At 39.2% G+C, this 25,091-nt stretch overlaps 1 protein-coding gene across 1 annotated transcript in view; it reads right to left on the bottom strand.

The window, feature by feature from the left end:
* Positions 1-3,910: 3,910 nt before the first annotated feature.
* Positions 3,911-25,091, bottom strand: part of LOC124607412 (DIS3-like exonuclease 2) — a 198,625-nt gene continuing 177,444 nt past the window's right edge. The window contains exon 15 of the mRNA XM_047139737.1: positions 3,911-4,392. Coding sequence (XP_046995693.1) covers positions 4,159-4,392 — 234 coding nt within the window. The 3' untranslated portion in view covers positions 3,911-4,158. The remainder of the gene's footprint in view (positions 4,393-25,091) is intronic.

Genomic DNA, 25,091 nt, shown 5'->3' with positions numbered 1-25,091 from the left:
TGGAGAACACTCAACAGAATGTAACCGACATGTTAAAGTCCATACCAGTCGAAGCTTTCAGTGCTGCTGCCAAGACTGGAAAACACTCCCATTGGTATATAGCTGTTTTAAACGGGAAAATACTGTTGTTTGAAAAAATAAAAGCTTTAGCAGATAAAAAATTAGTTCCATTACTTCTCTCACACACCTTATATATGCTTTTCTGTAAAAGTAACTAAATTTTGAAATGCATTTCTGATGTTTTTAATGTAATACACAGCTTCAAATGATACTTCAGTATTACTTTGTCATACAGAAAATCCCTGCCTTAAGAGGGATAAATTAATAAGTGTGTGTTTACATCATAAGTAGACACATGTATAGCTTGGTATCAGAAGTGGACACACACACACACACACACACACACACACACACACACACACACACACACACAAAGGGAAGGGGCAAAAAGAAAAGAAAAAAGAAAGAAAGCTGATTCCTGATTTCATACAAACAGCGTATGTCTGCCTCTGAAATTCAGCTACTCGTACACTTTCAATGTCATTAACTATTTGTGATTATTTTAAGTCATTATTTGTACTTTTATTGATACAAAGTAAATGGGAAACACTTATAAAAACATGAGTACTCCTTGGAATGTTCATGAGTTCTGTTATGACAGTCACTGTTGGCTGTTCTTTAAGTTCACCAGAACAATAAGAATTGACTAATTTGCCATCTCTGTGGTTCACATGTAATATATACAAAATTTTCAGGTAAATTGTAGGCATGTAAAACAGCACTGGATTTTGCAAATATGTGATGTGCAATATCTCAAATTCACTTTTGCTCCTTCTTCATTCACATTACTTCTACGAATCAGGAGAATAACAGTAACTGTAAAACATAATACTTAGTGTTCTACCTTCTATCTGTACTGAAATGTAGTTAACTACAAAACCAAGTACAAATGAAGCACTTCCAATCACAAACAACACAGCTATGTAATAATTATTTCTTGCAGTAAGGCTTTGGAACATTGTGGATCACAAAATACAACAAATCTGATATTTCCAGATAGTATTCCAAAATGACACTTTGAATGTTATGCGTGTGCAAAATAAGAAAATGAAAACAATTATACCAGTTGAACAAATAACACCGAGTTGTACAGTAATCCTCGCAATTTAAAACAATACTATCTATTTTTTTATACTCTGACTGTTAAGATAATGCTGGAAGTGTGCTGAAAGAATTTTGGTTTTCTGCAAGACAACTAAAACATTCACCAAAGACTGAGCATTCGAAACAAAAAAGAGAAGGTTTGGCATACATTCTTATTCTTGAACACAAAAATTGAATCTGTATATTCAAATTATGTTTATGTACAATGTTCTTTGTTTTCTGGATATATGTTGTTGAAGAATTGAAAATTAATCTTACTGTAGCTACAGGCAAATTGCCTGTTTATTCTAAGGAAGCAATTAATCACAGATTTTAAATCTTTTTGAAAAACCACAATTTGGTGCAATTGCTATATGCCATTTCTTTGTTACAACTACCAGTTTTTGTCGATCAACAGATCATCCTTACGCATGAAAACTGACAATTACATGCCATGCAACCAAAAACAGTCCTTTGTACCTAGATCCATACTATACATTAACTGTGTCACAATAACAGGATGCAAAAAAGTATCCAATTTATGCATTAGGCAAAATGTTAGGGTAAAGCACAAGGCCAAACTGAGAGAATATATTTCTGGAGCTTTGTGTCCTTTTTTGCGCAATACTTCTGGTTGGAGGACTACGACATGTGTGCCTTGTTCTTCAGGAAAATTTCAATCCAAAAGTACACATTGAAAGTGTTTCAGTTGCCCTACTAAACAATGTGGCCTGTAGGAGGGATGGAGTATCTGTATTGTTAAAGAAAGCACCTGCAAAGATACTTTAGTTTTCAAAGAGTTAGTATTATTTGCAGCAGAAGTTGCTAAAAAAATGACAAAAAACCTTAACCTGGTATATCATCTGCATGTAGACAGATATAACAGGAAAAAGAACAACCATGGTGGCATAAACCACAGCCAGGGTACAAATAAGCAAAATTATGTCACAACTTTGAACTGGGAATCATGAAGAATATTTCTTCATCTGATAAAGTATGCAAATAAGTCTGCAATAACTGCACTTTGTCACTGAGATAAAACAATGTCCAGAAGTAAAAGTGTTTTGTCCATTTCTAAATTAGATGTGAAATTTATTTTTCTTGGCCAAGAGAATTATCACTGAAAACACACACACACACACACACACACACACACACACACACACACACTTGGACATGCTAGTTGCTGTCACAACTAGTGGTAGAGAGCTCATTTTCCAAGATGGGTCCTGTCCATGTCGTCATATGAATGTCAAATAGTATGTGCACTACATCTGCCCGTTCAACAAATTGGTCACACAATTTCCACAAACAATATTGCTGTATGTAGCCACCCAACTTGCTAGATTTCCCAATGGGGGAATTGCTTTCTGTATGGTTTCTTTAATGATGAATCAAAAGTACCCAGAATATCACTTTAGACCTGGTGAAGCAAGTTAGGCATCTTATGTTTCTAATATTACACAGTGTGATCACTTGGAGGACACCTAAGGTTGAACACTGGAAACTTCCATCTTTGAGATGATGGAAACAACTTAATTCATGAACGGCCTCCAAATAAATACAACTTTATGGAATTACTAAACAATATTAATGAAATCAACAGTCAAATCATGATGATGTGTTATTGCAACGTCTCAACAAGGTAGAAAACTCATCAAAATGTTGCGACGACACAGTGCCACAACTCAGCTGATAATCCAAGATTTCATACATGAAATACACCAAGAAAGCCTGCATTCACACTAAATAATATGTAATAACTTTGAAGATAATGTAGGCAATTTCAGATGCCTACTCCTTACAGTATGTCTACATTACTATGGATACATCCACACACTTCTACATAACCCTAGACAAATTGAGAGGAAGCATATAACAACAGCTTTTAAACAAAAGATATAAAATAAAGATAAATATGGTAAAAAACTGCAAGCAAATAATACAAATAAAACATACTGAAATAATACAAATAAAACATACTGAGATAAATCACAGCACAAATACAAGGGACCAAGATACAAAATGGTGTAATCACAAAATTTTTCACAACAGCATATGTTAATAAAAATTGTTAATGTGCAGTCTTTGTCCATTTACTGTTTTTGCTCATGCTTTCGAAACTTATTTGTATCTTCCTCAACATCAGTAGAAAAATTGCAGTTGTTGAAACATTACTGACTTTCTACACATTCTTCTGCCACTCATTCAGTTACCTTTGGCAGCAGCAAAGTTTACTACACTCTGCATGTGCTGAGAGGCCAATTCAGTAATGGAGAAAATTGCACTACATCTTTCTACCTTGTGGTGTATAACAGTCTGTTCAGTCACATGGTGATAAACTTACACTCTCTCCGTATATTTTTAAACTCTTGATAGCAACAACTCTGAAAAGGCATAACTTGTATATAGAAAATCTCTTCTCACTACATTTGAGACTCAAATGAGAGAAATTTCCATCATTACAGTAGACCAACCACCTAAAACCTTAACTTGAAACAAAATTCAGTTTTCTAGTCATATCTGAAACAAATTGAAGAGGTGCATAAGATGATTACTGACTGTTAAAAGATCAATATATTCAGTATAACTACAGCAGTTCCAAACAGTGTGATGATGTTATACATATTATTTATGTAATGCAACGTTAGATTTCATAAAATATTTCTATATCCATTATAAAAATCAAATGTCAAATGACAGACAGACAACAATGAAAAAAGTATCTGATTTGCACATTTTATCTTCTAAGCATGTGACAGCACGAAGTAGGTATTATCTTTTCTATATCATAAAGACATGAACCAAAAATAAAGTGTAACTCAAGAGACAAGCTACAGTACTTCTTTCATCAGCACTTTCTGTTTAGTGCTATTTTCGTCTATACCTGCTACCACGGAAAATCTTTCTTTTTCTACATGATACATTCAGTTACTGTCATAAACATTTTGTTACCAACTGGAGTCTAGAAAACTCACAACAAACACAAAATAAAGTGAGTCACTTTGAATATTATCATGTCAAGCATCCATCAACATTGCTGACATTATTGGTATTAGCATTCTGAGGATCTATCAGCTCGGCCATAATTTTAGTCTGCTCTTCTGCAGCTGTCAGTCTCACACGAACTAAGCTGAATATCTCAATTACTTGGCAGAATATGTTATTCAAATTCTTTGATGACTTCCATGCTATTTTCAAGAATGAGAAATCCTTCTGGGATTCAAATTCAACATCTGCATCCAGTTTCTGCAAAAACAAAAATATCTGTTATAAACAGATTAAAAAATACAAACAAATTTTTAAATTATAATCCACATATTTTATTGGACAGTAGGTCAAAGGAGTGATGTTAGTACAAGAGAGAACTAATTTAAAATATACCTACTACACAGTCAGGGCTTGCAGTCACTGGCAAACATGTTACAGAAGATTGAGAGCTGTTCTTTATAACAAACACTCACTTCTGAAAGAATCTACTTGCCAGTCTACAATTAGGTTTTACTCTCTGTGATAAATCAGCCACAGTTTTCACATACATTATTATATGGACAGCATAACATGATGGTTTTAGGTGATGAGTGTTTTGAATTATGGCTGTGTAAGAGACCTACAGAGATTGGACCTGAGCTACCACTGGCAACCTCAAACAAACAACTGTGCCACTAAATGCTTTGTGTACTTCATTTTGCTGTGTGTTTTACACTGCTTATTGTTTTCTTTTCAACTTTGAAAAATGCGAAGACACTAGCCCTGGTCTGTCACAAGGTATGAATGTGATGTCAATGATGCCAGAAAGGATCAGCAATCCCTATGACCATGTGTCAGTTTCGGTTCTGCAAATGTACAAAACTCTGATGTAGGGTGGCAGCCCTGTGAGAGGAAGGCTGGGTTTATTCCCCCAACTGCTCCTCTCCTCTTGGGCAGTCTAAGTTCTTGTTTGTTCACACTTGCAGCCAACGGCCATGATAGTGTCTTCAATGAAACTCGTCTTGCCAATATTGTTCAAATGTTACATTTCTACTTCTTGCTGACTTAAAAAAACCATGCATTAATACATAAAAAAAATCATTTTTAAGAATACAGTATACTGATGCAAAACTGTGATATACTATTTCAATGATTTATTAAGTGCTAAAGTTTTTTCGTAACTTTTTGAAACTTCTTAGAGACATTACATAACAGAACTATGCTTCTTAAAAACATTTTATCCCTTTTTTACTAACTCCCTCTATTTTATTATCTTCCAGATTTTCCCAGCCCTTTACGGATTAATTCCTGATCACATGCTATAACAGGTATGTTATTCATTGTTTTTGAAACCTAAAGCCCTTTTATTACAAATTTGGATACAATCTTAATATACAAAGATTCAAATTTCTTGCTGAGTACTGTGACTGATGTGTGTGTGATACTTGACAACTTCAACTGCGAACTATGTGGGAAGAATAGCCTTTAACAGGCATTACAGTTATGAGGTCACATTCCTTGACTCCCACATTTTTGCGTTTCAGTTTCAAATAAAACAATCAAGCTACTTCTGCCATACAATTAAAGGCAATAAAATTGGACACGAGCAAAAAGAAACAGTGCTGAAGTTATAAGAGCTGTGCTCAAAGCAGATTCACCCCAGGCCCGAATGCTTCTGTGTCTCAGTGCCTAGTGTCATTAAAACCTGTTCAACTCCTGATAACATTCTAGCAGGGCATTCACATGTAACTCAATATTGTCATTTAGCAGTCATTCAGTGCCTGTTGCAATGGTAATGAAGGTAACAGACTGTGGCCCTACGTACTGTCTGTAGAGAAGGAGTGGTTTGAACATCCTTTTCATATTTGTTCCCCATAAAGTGATCCATAAAGAGTGTTGCCTGTTCCACTGCATCAGACAAATAGTCTGTTAAAATCTCTTGCTCTTACTCTCTCTGGTTGTAAAACAGTAATACTACATGAAATAGTGTACTGTTTTCATTGTATTGGGTGTGTGTATTTACATTGTTTTATGTTGCTTATGTTGTAGTTATGAGTGTTTCTGCTTGATTGATTTGGTAGCCGATTTCATTTTGCTTCATTTATCTGGAATTACATTCCTCCTTGGGGAATGCTGAATATCAATTCAGTATTACTCAATGACTTTCCATCGATTACTACGTACAGTGATCTTTCCGAGAGGAAATCACAGGGCTACTCACACAACTGAAGTGTTACTTCATAGGCACACAATCTGATTAGAAGTCTCGTAAGGAACTTTGTCGAAAGTCTTCTGGAAACCTAGAAATATGGATTCAATTTGAGATCCCCTGTCGACAGCACTCACTATTTTATGTGAATAAAGAACTAGTTGTGTTTCACAAGAATGATATTCTCTGAATCCATGCTGACTGTGTGTCAATAGACCATTTGTCACCTTTGAGGTAATTAATAATGTTCTAAAATCCTACTACAAATCAAATCAGTAATATTTGTCTGTAATTTCGCTAAGTATAGGGCTTTTGTATCAGCATATTCTGAAATAAATCTTACTGGTATGCTAATTGAACTGGAAGCCTTAGTTTTATTAACTACTCTAAGCTGCTTCCTACACTGAGACTACTACTTCTAAGTTAATCATGTTGGCAGTAGTTGTTGATTTGAATTCTGGATATTTACTTCATCTTCTTGGGTGAAGGAATTTTGGAAAATTGAATTCAAAAACTTTGCTTTAATGGCACTGTCATCAGCACTATTACCACTGGTATTGCGCAGTGAAGGTATTGATTGTTTCTTACTTCTGGTGTGCTCTACACATGACTGAATCTCTTTGGATTCTCTGATAGATTTTGACAAACAGTTTCATTATGGAAGCTATTAAAAGCACCTTGCACTGAAGTACACACTAAGTTTTGAGCTTCAGTAACTGTTTTGACCTGTTTTTATGTGCCATGGGGGATTAGCACCATATTTTATTAATTTATTTGTTATATATCTTTCAACTTCCTCAAATACTATTTCTTTGAATTGAAGCCACATCTCATCTACACTTACATAGTTAGTTGGGAATAAGTGGGGGTTATCTCTTAGGAAGCAGTCAGATGAATTTTTGTCTGCTTTTTTAAACAGATATATTTTGCACTTACTTTTAGTGGATTTAGATATTGTGGTGTTTGGTCTCACTACAAAGATCTTGTGGTCACTAATCCCTGTATCCATCATGATGCTCCCTATTTCCTCAGAATTATTTATTGCCAAGAGGTAAAATATGTTTTTGCAATCATTTACACTTCGTGTGGGCTCCTGTACTAATTGTTCAAAATAAGTTTTGGAGAAAGCATTTAGTACAATTTCTGACGATGTTTCATACTTACCATCAGCTTCGAATACGTATTTTCGCCAACAAATTAAGAGCACATTGAAGTTACCACCAACTATAATTGTGAGAGTGGGGTACCTATTTTTGATAAGAGTCAAGTTTGCTGTGAACTGTTCAGCAGTTGTATCATCACAGTCAGGAGGTCAGTGAAAGAACTAATTAATAATTTATTCTGTTTGTCATGTACAACCTTTAATCATACTTACTTACTGGAACTATCTACTTCAGTGTCACTACAAGATAAACTATTTCTAACAGCAATAAAGATACCACTGACAACTGTATTTAATCTAACCTTTTGGAACACTTATGTGCTCCGAAAAAATTTTGGCTGAACTTACCCCTGGCAGGAAATACATAGTGCATGTGGGTGCTAGGTGCAGACACAGAACGTGCTGGCTGCATTTCACCTGAAGATATTTTTGGCTATGCTTAGCCACCTGCATGGTTGCTGCCTCTGGGTGTAGTGCTGTAGAGCATCTGGGGCATCACATAGGACATGTTAGGTGTTGATTATTTCTCCCACACGCTCTACTGCCAAGGTAACTTGCAGTGTACCCATCATTGGGATCTGTGCTCACCACAGGCTGACTTGCGGATTCTAACACATTTGTGTCACTTGGGGTGTGAAGTCAATGTGGAGGCTGGTCTTGTGGTCAAGCTAATTCACTCTGTGAGTGGACAGGCTGCTCCTTCAGCAGGATCCAAGCAGGCACATGGTGGGGTGGATGGGTTTACTAAGGATTGGGAGGTCCAATGTAAGGTACGTTATGGAGACCATTACAGAAATAGCATTCTGGGCTGGAAAGAAAGCCAATGAGAACTCAGTATGTCAGCTGATGAGCTCCATCCAATATGCGGAGGAGGCCCTGCCTGTAGCTATCAAGCATGCAGGGTGCGATCTTCTGGAAGTTGTGGCTCACGTTGACATCAATGATGTCTGTCACTTGAGCTCTGAGGCCATCCTCTTGTTCGTTTGGGCAGCTAGCACAAGTGGTTTAGATTGTTGGCCTTGCGTGTGGGGTGCAAGCAGAGCACACAACTTGCAGCATTGTTTCTGGAATTGACTGGGGACCTTTGGTTTGGAGCTGTTTTGGTGGGTCACACTGATTGGGTGGGTCTCAACCAAAGCTTCTGTCAATTTTGTGATTGTCTTGCCTATGATTTATAGACTGTGCTTTGGCGTAAGGAATTGTAGGGCTATCCTCAATAGATCAGGGGTAGACTGCAAAGATGAAGCAGCTACTCAGGTAGCACATGTGAGTTTTTTTTAGTCTAGGTTGTAGTTTGAGGGCCCCTGATGAATGCTCGTCTGTTGATTTAGAGTGTGAAATCAGGTCTCTTACAAAGTGGACATACCTTTGAGTGTCAAAATTTTAACAGTAAAATGACGAAGTATTTGTAATATAGCACCTGAACCTACTGCCCTTTAGCAAAGTTGTCAGACTAAAATTATTCTCGCAGCCAAGAGCTGGCTGAAACCCAAAGTAGAAAGCTTCAAAATATTTAGTGACGCATGGAAAGTATATCAAGAAGACAGACCCAATTCCATAGGAGGGAGAGTGTTCAATTCTGTCAAAAAAATATTGTGTCTATTGATATCAAAACTGATTATCCTGACACAAGTAGCAGGATTAGGTGAACTCAAGTTAGTTAATGGATGTTTCACTGCCCACCTGACTTCCCTGCAACACTTGTACAATCATTCGAGGGAAGTCCACTATCAGTAGTGTGGAAATACCAAGATCATGCAGTACTAGTTGGAGAAGCCATTAATCTACTGAGTATGGACAGATATCTATGGACTCACTGCACATGATATGGAGAGAAGGGTTCGTGAAGCACTTTTGAACGTGTTTTCCAGAAACTGTTTTGAACAACTAGTTCAACAGCCTAATGCAATAGAAATATTTCAGACCTTGTAACTACAAACAGGCCTAACCTCAACAACAGTGTTAGTATAGAACAGGGATTAGTGATAATTATATCATAGCAACAACAGTTACTAAAATTAATAAATCCATCAAGAAGGATAAGAGAGTATTTAAGTTACAAAAAACAATGCGCAAATGTTGATGCACAGAAGTTAGTAAAAATTTGTGCATCCATAGGAAGATCAACTCACAAAGCATACAACAATTTCCACCATCATATCTTAGGAAAAGATCTTGATCAGAAACCAAGGAAAATCTGGCTAACATAAAGTCCTGAGCAGATCAAAGGCTGGTACCCAATCACCCACTGACCAGTCTGAAATGGCAATAGAAGACGGCAAAAGGAAAACTGAAGTTTTAAATTTTACATTTAAGACATCATTCATGCAGGAGGATCATACAAAGATACCATCTGACTGTCACCCAGACTCCCACATGGAGGACATAGAAACTGGCACATGTGGTGCAGAGAAGCAGTTGAGAGGGTCTAAAACAAATAAGTTGCCTAGTCCAGATGAAACCCCAATTTGATTTTATACAGAGTGCTCTGCAGCATGTGCCCCTTAATTAGGTTCTATTTATCATGAATGTGTCACCTACGGCCCAGTCCCAAGCAACTGGAAAAAAGTGAAAGTGAATCTTGTGCATAAGAAAGGTACAACGGACCCCATAATAACAGACCAATATCCTTAACCTCAGTTTGCTGCAAAGTACTTGAGAACATTCTGAGTATGAATAAAATAAATTTCCTTGAGAAAGAAATGTTTTTGTCCACAAATCAGCACAGATTTAGAAAGCATCACTCGTGTGAAACTCAGCTTGCCCTTTTCTGAGATGATATCCTATAAACCATGGATTGAGGGCAACAACCAGATTCCATATTTCTGTTGTTGTCGTGGTCTTCAGTCCTAAGACTGGTTTGATACAGCTCTCTATGCTACTCTATCCTGTGCAAGCCTCTTCATTTCTGTGTAACTACTGCAACCTACATCCTCCTGAATCGGTTTACTGTATTCATCTACTGGTCTCCCTCTTCAGTTTTTACCTTCCAAGCTTTCCTCCAGTATGAAACTGGTGATCAATTGATGCCTCAGAATGTGTTCTATCAACTGACCCCTTCTTTAGTCAGGTTGTACCACAACCTATTCTGTTCAGTACCACCTCATTAGTTACGTGATTTACCCATCAAATCTTCAGCAATCCTCTGTAGCACCGTGTTTCAAAAGCTTCTATTCTCTTCTTGTCTCAACTGTTTACCATTCCTGTTTCACTTCCATACATGGCTACAGCCCATACGAATACTTTCTGAAACGACTTCCTGACATTTAACTCTATACTTGATGTTATCAAATTTCTCTTCTTCAAGAACACTTTTCTTCTCACTGCCAGTCTACATTTTATATCCTCCCTACTTTGACCATCGTCAGTTATTTTTGCTTTCCAAGTAGCAAAATTCATTTACTGTTTTAAGTGTCTCTTTTCCTAATCTGATTCCCTCAGCATCACCTGATTTAATTAAACTACATTCCATTATCCTCATTTTGCTTTTGTTTATGTTCATCTTATATCCTTCTTTCAACATACTGTCCATTCCGTTCAATTGCTCTTACAAGTCCTTTGCTGTCTCTGACAGAATTACAATGTCATCGGCAAACCTCAAAGTTTTTATTTCTTCTCCCTGGACTGTAATTCTCACTCCAAATTTTTCTTTTTGTTCCCTTTACAGCTTGCTCAATATACAGATTGAATAACAATGGGGATAGGGTACAACCGTGTCTCACTCGCTTGTCAACCACTGCTTCCCTTTCATAATCCTCGACTCTTATAACTGTCATCTGATTTCTGTATAAATTGTAAATAGCCTTCCACACCCTGTATTTTGCCCCTGCCACCTTTAGAATTTGAGAGTATTCCAGACAACATTGTAAAAAGCCTTCCCTAAGCTTTGTCTATTCCTAGACATCCAGTAAACAACTGACATGGTGTCCCGTTGCAGACTGTTCACGAAGGTCTGAACATATGGAATACATTCCCAGATATGTGAATGGCTTGAAGGCTTGCCCTCGAGAGCAAGTGTCATCAGAGACATCGATACCATCAGGAGTGCCACATGACACAGAGGTATTTATGGCTGTTTGCTGAAGAAGCTGTGGCGTACGGGAAGGTGTCCTCCTTGAGTGACTGAGGGGGATACAAGATGACTTAGAGACAATGTCTAGTTGGTGTGGTGAACGGCAGCTTGCTTTTTTTTCCCTAAGAAAAGTTAATATGGTTTACTTGGAAAAACAATCCTGTGACGTTCAAACACAGCAATAGTAATGTTTTGGTTGAAATGCCATATGATCACTTCATTTTTTTCATCAGTTAAATATCTAGGCATAATATTGCAAAGCTTCTGGCTCATAGTTGGGATGGTGAATGCTCGATTTTTTTTTTTTTTTTTTTTGGGGGGGAGGAGAATTCTGGGAAAGTGTAGCTCATCTAATAAGGAGATGGCATAAAGAGTGACCCATTCCTGAGTACTGCTCCAGTGTTTGGAATCTGCATCAGGTCAGATGAAAGGAAGACATCAAAGCAGTTCAGAGGCAGGCTGCTTGATTGTAACTGGTAGGTTCAAACAACAGGCAAGTTTTATGGAGATGCTTCAGAAACGTAAATGGGAATCCTAGGAGGGAAAGGAACATTCTTTTTGAGGAACACTACTGAGAACATTTAGAGAACCAACATCTGAAGCTGACTGCTGAATGATTCTACTGCTGAGAACACACACTTCGTCTAAGGACCATGAAGGTAAGATACGAGAAATTAGAGCTCATACAGAGGCATATAGACAGTTGATTTTTCCTCTTGCTCTGTTTGCGAGTGGAACAGGTAAGGAAATTCCTAGTAGCAGTATGTTGTACCCTGTGCCACGCACCATACAGTGGATTGTGGAGTATGTATGTAGGTGTAGATACAAGAATATTTGGAATAGAGGAGTCAGGAACCACGAAATGGCTTTCCGACATGTAAAATGCTAAGCTATTTCTGTGACCATGCCATGCTGCACGAGTTTGCATAAAAAGATAATAATTGCTCCTATTACTCTTTATTTCGGGACAATGAAATTGCAGAACTTCACTACCAAAAGACAGGATAGTGGAGTTGGAACAGAAATTAAAAGATGTCACACGGAATGAAACTAAAAGTCAAACATTTAAACTCATGACAGATGCTTTACTACAGCGGAAAAGAATAGGTTGGTAAATTCATGTTTAAGCTATATTGTAAAAGAGAAAATTACAAACAATGCTACAAATATTGAAAGGATCTCAGATGTAATAGAAAGAGTTTAAAAAAAATACATTCCATTAAATTACCGATGTCTATGCATCAACATGCCCACAGTATCATGAGCAGGCGGAATACACAAATATCATCAATACACAAATATCATCAATACTCAAGCAAGCCACATGACGCTGTGCGGTGGTAGGTACTTCTAGTACCATTATCTGATCCCCTCTTCTATTCACAAATGGCATGCAAGAAGAATGAGTAAAGCTCTATATTAGCTCTAGTTTCTCAAATTTTCTCATTGCAGTCATTTCAAAAGATGTATGTGGCAGGAAGTAATATCATGTCCAACTCTTCCTGGAAAGCGCTCTCTCAAAATTTCAATAGTAAATCTCTCTGTGATGCAGACAGCCTCTCTTGTGGCATCTGCCACTACAGTTTATGCACCATCCCTGCAACCCTCTTGCATCGATCAAATGACCTGGCACAAAAGGCACTGATCTTCAATGGATCTTCTCCATCTCTTCTATTATTTCTATCTGATATAGGTACCAGAGTGAAGGGCAACACTAAAATTGGTTCAACAAATGTTTTTAAGTACTTTTTTCCTGGATGAATTACCTTTCCTTTAGATATTTCTTATGAATCTCGATCCAGCATCTGCTTTTTATACTTTCTGTCTTATGTGGTCATTCCACTTGAGGTCGCCTGGATGGTTACTCCTAGACTTATTATGGTAGGTATTGTCTCCAGTAATTTGACATCAATGATGTAGTTGAACAGTAGTTGGTACACATGCAATAGCGTGTGCTATCTACATGTTCCAAAACACTACGCATAAAAACAGGATTTTCCTGTGGCTCATACCTCAGGTTCTACTGGTGATAGAAAGATAGGGTCAAGTGCTTTGGATAACTTTTGAAGTAGGGACCATTTGTGTACCCAAAAGAAGGACTGTCTTACTGTAACTATCCTACAGTACAGCATGGAAGTTTGAATATTACACATTTCCTCCAGCTTAGACAAATGGAGTAAATCAGTTGACTCTTTTTGCGCTGGGTGTGAACTACGGCGTGTCTTAAGGGGCTTATGGAGGCGCCATTTAGTTCACGGGTGATTCCTGAGAAAACCCATAAAAAGTGTTTTTCGCCATTTTTCTGCCATCTGGAGCAGATATCTAACCACAGCAAAGTGCTGCATATTGTCTTGGCATTTAGCTAAAAGTGCTATCTCCCCATTTTCAAAAACTGAGAACCACACCAAAAACATTGGTTTTGGGTAAGAAAACCAAAATGTGTATTCCAAGGTGGTTAGGCACAGCAAATGGCTGTAATTTTCACGATATTCCTACAATTGGGATCTCGAATAACCTTGAAAATTTTCTTGATATCTTTATCCTTTCAGAGATAAAAGGATTCAAAGTATCATCAAAAGTGTTCTGGGAAACCCACATTGTGGTACTGAAGTACACGCAAAATTTTTGTGCACATAAAATCCAGTCTGAGGTGTAAAATTAGTTTTGCATTATCCTAATTTCATGTAAGTAAACCACCAAAATTTTACTTATCCGTAAAGTTATTTTCATTTGAGTGACACGCCCTGCTGTTGCAGGGAAAAGAAGGGAGCCAGATAAAAATGCTCCTATTGGAGCACAAAAAGGTGGATATGCTCCTGTTTAATAGACTGACTGAAAAGTGGGGTACCATCTGCTTCATTCTACCTTCATCATCACCTTTAAACATATTCCTACATTTTTTTGCATGTCATCATATTCTCACTTTTCTATGCTGTGAGAGAAAGAGACAGTGGTAGTGGGAATGAGATGGAAGTAATAAATACTGAGAGAGAGAGAGAGAGAGAGAGAGAGAGAGAGAGAGAGAGAGAGAGAGAGAGAGAGAGAGAATGACAGGAGACAGTAGCAGAAAGATAGTATGAAGGAGACTAGGCGTTAAGACAGGAGACAGTCACATTTAGAGGTACACAAAGAGACAATGACATTGAGTTCAGCAGAATGAGTGAATGAGAATGGGCAAGTGGCAGTGGATGGGTATGAGCAACTTACAGGGATGGACTAGGGGGAATGAATGAGTTACAGTTATGAGAGGGTGAGGCAGTGAGGTCAGTTGCATGTTACCAAGAGTGCGTATATTTTTGAGCTAGTATCCCACTTTCCAGTAAGTCTTTTAAGCAGAAGCATATTCACCTTTTTTGTGCTCTGATAAGAGCATTTTTCCACTGGTAGTTTCCCTCTCCTTTGTATGCGCAATATGTTACATTTGGAAATGACTAAAGTCTTCTGACAGTGATACTCTCTTGTACTGCCTATTAACAGACTGGAGCTTCTGACATTATCTACTAAATCCAAACATACTATAAAAATCTATGTACGTATATATGTATCTTTATAGGTATGTACCACAACTCTTAAACCAATGGACCAATTTCAACCAAACTTGGTATGTAAATCTCTCACTGTCTGGAAATAATCTCTGTGGGCATAAGAACCACCTACATATGAAAAGGATAGGGTTGGGGGTGAAAAAGAAGTGTAGCTCACAATGAGTGAATACCCAGACTTTATTCATCCATTATTTGAGAATGAGCGCACTTAGCGACTTGCAACCAACTTACACATAATTTCGAGCCTTTTTGAAAATTATTCTCACTGTCAATCACAACGAAGTGATGAAAGGAATAAACTTTATTGCTTACTATATTTCCACTGTTCATGAACTAAAAACTGTTGCATCAGGCATATCATTTTAATTGATTACTTCTTTACTACTAACTGTATTCATGACACATTTTGTAGAGAGTATTCACATATACAACTGAATGTACTTGCACAATTACATCATTGCACGAGGCTTAGTTCAGGAGCTATGACGTCATCAACATCGAGCTAGATGCAAATGAAACTATAGAACTAAATTCACTAGAGATAGAGGTGAAATAGGTGTACAAACACACATGAAATATATTAAATGTAAGTGAAATATAGGTCACACGTACTTATGTGGGCAGTGCTAAAGGTAAAAAACTCCATGATCAATTTCAACCGAACTTGGTACACATATTACCATCCGTAAAGAAATACTGTGGGAATACAAACCTGCAAACTCATACTATTGTGGGGTTGATAATGTGGAGAGAGAAGGGCAAGAGATTGACAGACAGAAGGGGAAAGAGGATATGGACATGAATGTGAGGGGGGAGGAGATGGACAGAGAGCAGGGGGAGGGAGGGGGGAAAACAGAGAAAGGGAAGAGGAGAAAATGGACAGGGAGAGGGAGGGAAGAGCAGAAAATGGACAGGGAGAGGGAGGGAAGAGCAGAAAATGGACAGGGAGAGGGAGGGAAGAGGAGAAAATGGACAAGGAGAGGGAGGGAAGAGGAGAAAATGGACAGAGAGGGGGGAGGGGTGGGGGGCGGCGGAGGAGACGGGCGGGGGGCGGGGGAGGAGACGGGCAGAGGAGGAGACAGGCAGGAGACGGGCAGAGGGCGGAGGGCAGGGGAGGAGACGGGCAGAGGGCGGAGGGCAGGGGAGGAGACGGGCAGAGGGCAGAGGAGCAGGGGAGGAGACGGACAGAGGGCAGAGGAGCAGGGGAGGAGACGGACAGAGGGCAGAGGAGCAGGGCAGGAGACGGACAGAGGGCAGAGGAGCATGGGAGGAGGTGGGCAGAGGGCAGAGGAGCAGGAGGTGGCAGAGGGCAGAGGAGCAGGAGGTGGGCAGAGGGCAGAGGAGCAGGAGGTGGGCATAGGGCAGAGGAGCAGGAGGTGGGCAGAGGGCAGAGGAGCAGGAGGTGGGCAGAGGGCAGAGGAGCAGGAGGTGGGCAGAGGGCAGAGGAGCAGGAGGTGGGCAGAGGGCAGAGGAGGAGGAGGTGGACAGAGGGCAGAGGAGGAGGAGGACAGAGGGCAGAGGAGGAGGAGGTGGTGGACAGAGGGCAAAGGGGGAATGGAGCAGAAGGACAAGAATTTGCATTAAATTTTGCTTCTCTAATTGAAAAATTGGAGCAGTGAATTCTGAAAGTTGTCTGTGGCCTTTTGGTGAATCTACTATGGGTAAGACAAGAGCTTATGAATGGTATAAATTTTTCAAACAGTGTTGAGAAAACATTGATGACAATGCCCCCTCTGGACATCCTAGCACATCAATTACTGACAACAATGTGAAAGAAGTAAAGAAAATGTTTCTGTAAAATCACCGAATCACCATCAGAGAGGCTGCTGATGATGTTGGAATATCCTTTGGCTCATACCAAGGAATTTTTTCGGATAGTTTGCACAGCAAAGTTCCTTTTGAATTAGTTGAATTTTGGTCAAAACTGACATCATAAAGATATCAGTCTTGAATTACTGAATGAAGTCGACAACAATCCAGAACTTCTAAAGAAGATTATAACAGGTGAGGAAATGTGGGTGTACAGGTATGACATCAAAATCAAGGCCCCATTGTCTCAACACAAACTGCCTGAACAGGCAAAACTGAAAAAAATTCGACACACTGATTAAACACACAGGTTCTGCTCACTGTATTTCTTCAGTTACAGTGGAATAGTGCATTATGAGTTCCTTCCTTATGGTCAAACAGTCAATAAGGAATATCATCTGGAAGTTATGTGCCATGTGCGTGAAGCAATCCAAAAAAAAAACAACTAGCACTGTGGCACAACCGCTTGTGAAAACTGTGCCACTATAATCCTCCCGCTCACATCTCAATGCTTGCTTGTAATTTTTTGGCAAAAAACAAAACCATTATGTTGCCTCAGCCACCCTATTCACCGGACATGGCCCCCTGCAACTTCTTTGTATTCTTGAGGCTGAAGGGAACCATGAAAAGATGCGATTTTGTGACCACTGGAGATAAAAAACAGAAATGCCAAAGAAGCAGAACACCTTACTGAAAAGTGTGTTCCAGAAGTGCTTTCAAGATTTGAAAATGCACTGGCACAAGTGTGTTGTATCTGAAGGGGACAAAGTTGATGTTGACGAATAAATAAAGATCCTTTACGAAAAACAAATGTTCCTGTTACTTTTTGATCACACCTTGTGTATAATACACAGTAATGGCCCTATCATACTTCTTTGGGTTTCTCCTGATATTACCTGTCAATATTTTTCCATTAAGATCAACATGATGAGTTCTATCTGCAAGAAGGTCTTGAATCAGTCAAGTTTGGTCTGATACTCATTACACAGCAGTGCAGGGGAGTGTCAAATGCCTTCCTGTAGTCTAAGAACATGGCATCAACCTCTGACATCAACCTGAGCACTGATGTCTACAGCACTGTGGATCTCATGGAGAAACTGAGAAATCTGCATTTTGCAAAATTTCTGTTTGCAGAATTGATGTTGATTTACATGGAGGAGATTTTTCTTCTCCAAAAACATCACAATACTTGAGTGTAACACATGTTACATAATTCTACAACATACTGATGTCAGTGGTACAGGCCTATAATTAAGTCTATCTGTCGTATGACACTTCTTGAAAATGGGAATGCCTGCACTTTTTTTCAGTCGCTAGGTGTCATTCATTGCACCAGCACCTATGAAAACTACTGTTAGTATGTGGCAAGTTCTTTCACATAATCTGTACAGAATCTCACAGGTTTCTCATCTGGAACAGTTGTCTCTCCACTACCATGGGATTTCAGTTGCTTTTCGATTCCAAGATCATTTATCTCAATATGGCCCTTTAAATGTTCATACAATGATTGAAAGGAGGGCCATATTATTAGGTTGGTGCACACGTTCATAGCACTTTTCCGTCAGTTTAATAAACACTTCAGATGCACATAACAGATACTCTAGTCAACAACAATATATTCTCCTTCAATATTATTAAAAGGATACATAGCTCCTCACCAAATAGTGGAGAAGAGGTTGAGTCACAGAGAGACACAACAAAAAGACTGCTAAACAAGTAAGCTTTCAGCCAAGCATCTGAATTAGAAAAAATACACACACACACACACACACACACACACACACTTTCACTCAAACACAACTCACACTCACATGACCACTGTCTGCCAAGGCAAGACTGTGAGCTACAGTTCATGATGGGAGACACAGTCTGGCCGGTGGGGGTACGGAGGAGGCTGGGATTGGTATTGGGGATGGGGAGTGATAGCAGGGAAGGGGTGGCGGATGGTAAAGTATTGCTTGTGGGGCCATACAGGGGAGAGCTTAGGGCAGCCAGGTGCAGTAGGGAGATTAGGAGGAGGGTGGGGGGAGCCAAAAAGGAGAGAAGTAAAACGACTGTGGGTGTGTTGGTGGAACAGAAGGCTGCGTAGTGGTCAGAGGGAAGGGGACATGTGGTTGAAGGACACTGACTAACGAAGGTTGAGGCCAGGAGGGTATAGAAACATAGGATATATTGCAGGGACAGTTTCCACCTGTGAAATTCAGAAAATCTGGTGTTGGTACAAAGGTTCCATATCACACAGGCTGTGAAGCAATCATTGAAGTGAAGAACATTGTGTTGAGCAACATTCTCAGAAACTTTGTGGTCCAGCTGTTTCTTGGCCACATTTTGTCAGTGGCCACTCATGCAGACAGACAGCTTCTACATCTACATCTACATTGATACTCCGCAAGCCACCCAACGGTGTGTGGCGGAGGGCACTTTACGTGCCACTGTCATTACCTCCCTTTCCTGTTCCAGTCGCGTATGGTTCGCGGGAAGAACGACTGTCTGAAAGCCTCCGTGCGCGCTCTAATCTCTCTAATTTTACATTCGTGATCTCCTCGGGAAGTATAAGTAGGGGGAAGCAATATATTCGATACCTCATCCAGAAACGCACCCTCTCGAAACCTGGCGAGCAAGCTACACCGCGATGCAGAGCGCCTCTCTTGCAGAGTCTGCCACTTGAGTTTATTAAACATCTCCGTAACGCTATCACGGTTACCAAATAACCCTGTGACGAAACGCGCCGCTCTTCTTTGGATCTTCTCTATCTCCTCCGTCAACCCGACCTGGTACGGATCCCACACTGATGAGCAATACTCAAGCATAGGTCGAACGAGTGTTTTGTAAGCCACCTCCTTTGTTGATGGACTACATTTTCTAAGCACTCTCCCAATGAATCTCAACCTGGTACCCGCCTTACCAACAACCTTGTTGGTGTTCATGCAAAAATAGAACACAGGACAGTGCTTGCAGTTTTAGCTTGTTGTTCAAATGACTGCTTTTGATGGGATACGTGATGCTCTTGACCAGACTGGAGTACTTGGCGATGGGAGGATGTGTGGAACAGATCATGTGTCAAGGTCTATTACAGGTGCCATGAGGCAAGGGGTTAGGAGCAGGGGTTGACTAGGTATGAAGGAAGATATTGTGCAGTTTCGGTGGGTAACAAAATACTGATGTGGGAGGCATGAGAAAGACTGTGGGTACAGCCTTCCTCATTTCCAGGCACGACAAATAGTAGTTGAAATCCCAGCCAAATGGTGAGACTTTGGGAGGTGGTGGCTGACTGGAAAAATAAGGCATGGGAGATCTAGTTCTGTACAAGGTTGGGTGGGTAATTTCTGTCTGTGAAGGCCCCGGTGAGGCCTTTGGTATATTTCAAAAGTAACTTCTCATCAATACAGATGCAATAGCCACAAGTGGCTAGGGTATATGGAAGAGACATGGGTGGCAGCTGTCAAATTGGAGGTACTCCTGGTGGCTGGAGGTACTGATGTAGTCACCTGTGAGATGTAAGTCAACATCGAGGAAAGTGGCTTGTTGGGATGACGAGGACCATGTGAAGTGAATGGAGGCGATGTTGAGGTTCTGGAGGACTGTGGAAAGAGTGTCTTTGCCCTTGATCTGGATCACAAAGATGTCACCAACGAATCTGAACCAGATGAGAGGTTTGGGATTCTGGGTGGTTAGGAAAGGATTCCTCTAGATGTTCCATGCACAGGCTTGCATAGGATAGTCAATGAGGATGCCCACTTTTGTATCCCAGATTTGTTCGTAAATGATTACTTCAACAGAGAAGTACTTGTGGGTGTGGATATAGTTGGTCCTGGTGACCAGGGAAGAGCTTGTAGGTTTGCAATCTGTTGGGCATTGGGAAAGATAGTGTTAAACAGTGGCAAGGCCATGGGTGTTAGGAACATTAGTGTAAACGGAGGTGCCGTCAATAGTGACGAGTGGGGCATGATGTGGTAAAGCAACAGGAATTGTGGAAAGTCGGTGGAGGAAATGGTTGGTATCTTTTATGTAGGACAGTAGGTTGTGGGTAATATAGGATGTGTACACAGACAAGGAAAGAAAATTCCCAGATTTCTCAGTTAAAAAAATGCTTTTTTCTTTGTGAAAATACACTTTCTCTGTCGAAAATGTAAAACTTACCAATCCTTGAATGGTTAGGGTCTTGTACACTGGCTTACTTGTTTAACAGGCTTTTTGTTGTCTCTGTCTGCAGCTCAGTATCTCCATTTCTTGTGAGTAGCAATCTGTCTTTTTCGTAACAGTGCTATTATTCCATCCTGGATTTTCCATTGTTTGACATATTCTCCTTCACTATTTACATCAGTCTGCCAAAGCTGGGGTAACTTTTCGATTCCATGACTGTAGAAATCATGCAGTTTTGAGATAAAGTCATGTTCAGAGTGCATTTACATCCAAGACAGAAGTTCCTTGAAGACTGTTTGACAGAGAGTAGAAAAGGTGAAAATCTGACGGCACAAGATTAGGTGGATAAGGTAGGTGCAGAATGACTCCTCAGCCCAACTCCTGTATAGTGTTTTTTGTCAAACCAGCAGAATGCCAGGCATTATTGTGGAGTATCATCACTTCACTCAGTCTTCCTGGCTGTTATTGGATTTCATCTGCAAGATGTCTCATTTGTTAACAATAAATGTTAGATTTTGTGGATGCATGCAGCCCCTTGTATGGGGAGTTGCTGCTTGGGCTAAACTATTCCTTTCTTTTCCATATATTATGATAAAGACACAATTTCTTGTCAACAGTAATGATTCAGGACAGTAATGGTCAGTGTTGTTCAGAGCCAACTGATGATAACCATGCAGATCTGCATACATAACCACCAACTGAATTTTGTGAATTTAACTTACAGCACACTCCTGATTTTTGAACAGAACCCATTGTATGCAAATGTCGCATGATTGTGGGATGAACATGGTTCATCACATTTGTCAGTTCTTGAGTACAATGATGGGGATCATTCTGTATTAATGCATTTAAATGATCTTCATCAAACCCTGAAAGCTTCCTGAATATGGAGAGACACTAATGTCAAAACAATCCTCCTTAAAATGAGAAAATCTTGCCATGTTCTATCAAATGGCATTATCCCCATACACAGCTGGCTGCCTATGTTGCTGTCAACCCTCTATTGAATTCAAACAAAAGACTGTGTTGGAAATGTTGTGATTTCTCCACTTGGTACTTCATTTTCTAATGTCAACAGCTCCACTCACTATTTCCAAGAGACAAAATGACAATACGTAAACTCAAATAGCAACAGTGAACTACAAATAAAAAATAACAATCAATAAATAAACCCATAGCAAACAGAATACCCAATACGCAAAATAAACCCATAGCAAACAGAATACCCAATATGCACCACCCTAACATGATCTTCTGTGATGAAACAATTTCAGAAGACTGAATTCAGCATTTTGTTTTCCCTCTGTCATCTTTCATTTCAGTGCTAGCATGGTCCCTGAGTGACTGAATAGGCGATTTTCACCCACTTATTGATTTTATGCAAGGTCAAAACCTCTTAGGATTTTTAGTCAGATTGGTTATACAAATTTTACTTTTAAAGTCACTGATTGCATCTCTCATTGCTCTACTTATGTTAATTTTTGCTTTGTTCGGCTTCTGTTTGTCAGCTAGCTTTTGACTTTTCTTGAATCTCTGGTTAAGCTCTCTTTGTTTACATATCGTTTTTGTAATGGGGTTATTAAACCATGGTGGGTCGTTCCCATTCCTTAAGATATCGTTCACAACGCACTTGTCTCAGGCATATTGAACAAAGCTTTTGAACTGTTTCCATTTGTGCCCTACATCTTTGTCCTCTCAACTGAATATTCACGCTGCCTATTCAGATACTTATTAATTTGTATCCTCTTGGTAAGCAAAAATATTTTCCTATCTTTCTTAATGCTCCTTGTAATATCAATAGTCATAGATGCTATCACTGGCTTATGATCACTGATGACAGGAGATTTTTAGGCAAACATTGGACTATAAGAAGAACTCAGCTTTTCAATGAGTAACTCTGTGTACAATATCAGAAATTTCATACATCATACATTAAGAGAACTTGCTAAGCTGAACGAAGTATTTGTCTTTGACACACTTCCAGAAGAAACAAATAGAAACTGGACTTAGGAAGAACTGCACGGAATTAAGAGAAAAATACTGGAGATGACCATTAAAAGGAAACTGTACTATGCATAAGCAACCAAATCTGGCATTATTATAAAAGAAAAAGAAAAAACTCTGTTGCTTGGCTTGTTTAATGAAATTAACAGTCACATTCTACCTACTGACCACAACTGATGCTTGTTCACAGAGAAACCGCCGTTTACTGGTTTTGTGATAAAGTTTAACAAGCAACAGCACTTTTTCTTGCCTTAGTAGAGTGGATATGTGAAGAGTTGTGTAGCTTTGGGATTAGAATAGAGTAGCCAGATTGCACCTGAAATGGATCAGTTGTGATATTTGTTGATTAGCATGAAAGTGACATCTTGGACTATAAAATATTTATCATTCATTTGTAAGGAATAGTTGAGGCAAATGTTGTAGGTAAGTTATAAGAAGTTTCACATCAACTTCGGATCTCAGGTCAGTGTGCCCGATTGGTTTGTTGTTTTGGTGAGGAACTACAAGATTATCAGTCCTGTCAGTGTGCCTGAGATGTAAGCAATATTCACCAATCTATGTTTCATTTTGGTTGCAAGAAAACTGTATGTTGCCACTGTAATTTAACTCACAGATAACATGAATTATGTGGGCTATTTAATAAAATTTACAGCTTTTATTAAGGTGTTAGCAAGGAAACGAAATTCAAAATTTTAATGAAAGTCTTGCATGCTGTAATTGAGGAGGAAAAAAAAGTGCAATTTAATGTCACCCACAAAGAGTTTGGAAAGAAAGAAAGAAAAAAGTAAAAAACTGAATATATCTTAGAATACAACAACTAAATGTTCAGTGGGTAATCTGAGTTACTGCAACTTTCAGTACAACCACACCAACTGATAGATGAGAAATCCCCCAAATTATAGCATTTTAACAGCAAAAGTATCTCCAATATTCCAAACAGTTTTTTTCTTTTTTTCTCTTTCTTTTTCTCTCTCCTTGTTGCACACATGCCAGTACATAACTGGCTTGTAATCAAGTATACAAAAGTCATGGGATACCTCCTAATATCATGTCGCACCTTCTTTTTGCCTGGCATGGTATGCCAGTTCAACATGGCATGGACTCAACAAGTCATCGGATGTCCCCTGTAGAAATACTGAACCATGCTGCCTCTACAGCCATCCATAAATGTGAAAGTGTTGTCAGTGTAGGATTTTGTGCACAAACTGACCTCTCAATTATGTCTCATTAATGTTTGATAGGATTCACGTCAGGTGATGGGGGTGGCCAAATCATTCGCTAGAATTGTCTAGAAAGTTCTTCAAACCAATTGCGAACAACTGTTGCAAGGTAACATGGTGCATTCTCATCCGTACAAATTCAATCGTCATTCAGGAGCATGAATTCCAAGAATAACCATTTCCAGTCAATGATTGGCTCAGTTTGACAAGAGGACCCAGTCCATGCCATGTACACGTAGCCCACACCATTATTGAGACACCACCAGCTTGCACCGTGTCTTGTTGACAACTTAGGTCCATGGCTTCATGAGCTCTGCACCACACTCGAACCCTACCATCCACTCTTATCAACTGAAATCAGGACTCATCTGACCAAGATATGGTTTTCCAGTCATCTAGGATCAAATCGATATGGTCATGAGCTGCGGAGAGGCACTGAAGGTGGGTGTGTGCTGTTAACAGAGGCACTCATGTTTGCTTCAATCCCATGACTTTTGTCACCTCAGTGTATGATTTCTCAAAGTTGTTTATTTGTTGATACACGACGATCCTGTATTACTTAATAAAAATTAATGATTAAGAACATTATTCACTACATTTCATTCGCCACTGACAAAAAGTATGAGAATATTTTGAAGTTCTTATTTTTGTTAAAAATCTTTATTTTGATAATATTTGTATACAAACAACATAGAAGGTGTCATCTATTGACAATTCATTTAATTAACATGCATGAAAGCTGTTGCAGTTGTTTCGATTCTTTATGCAAGTATACAATTTTGGTCATAAACATCAATGTAAATTATTTAGAAGG

This window comes from Schistocerca americana, chromosome 3 (assembly GCF_021461395.2).
Source record: "Schistocerca americana isolate TAMUIC-IGC-003095 chromosome 3, iqSchAmer2.1, whole genome shotgun sequence".
In the NCBI taxonomy this organism is placed as follows: Eukaryota; Metazoa; Arthropoda; class Insecta; order Orthoptera; family Acrididae; genus Schistocerca; species Schistocerca americana.
Note: the sequence above shows the minus strand (reverse complement) of the source record. Positions and strands in the feature narration are given on the sequence as shown.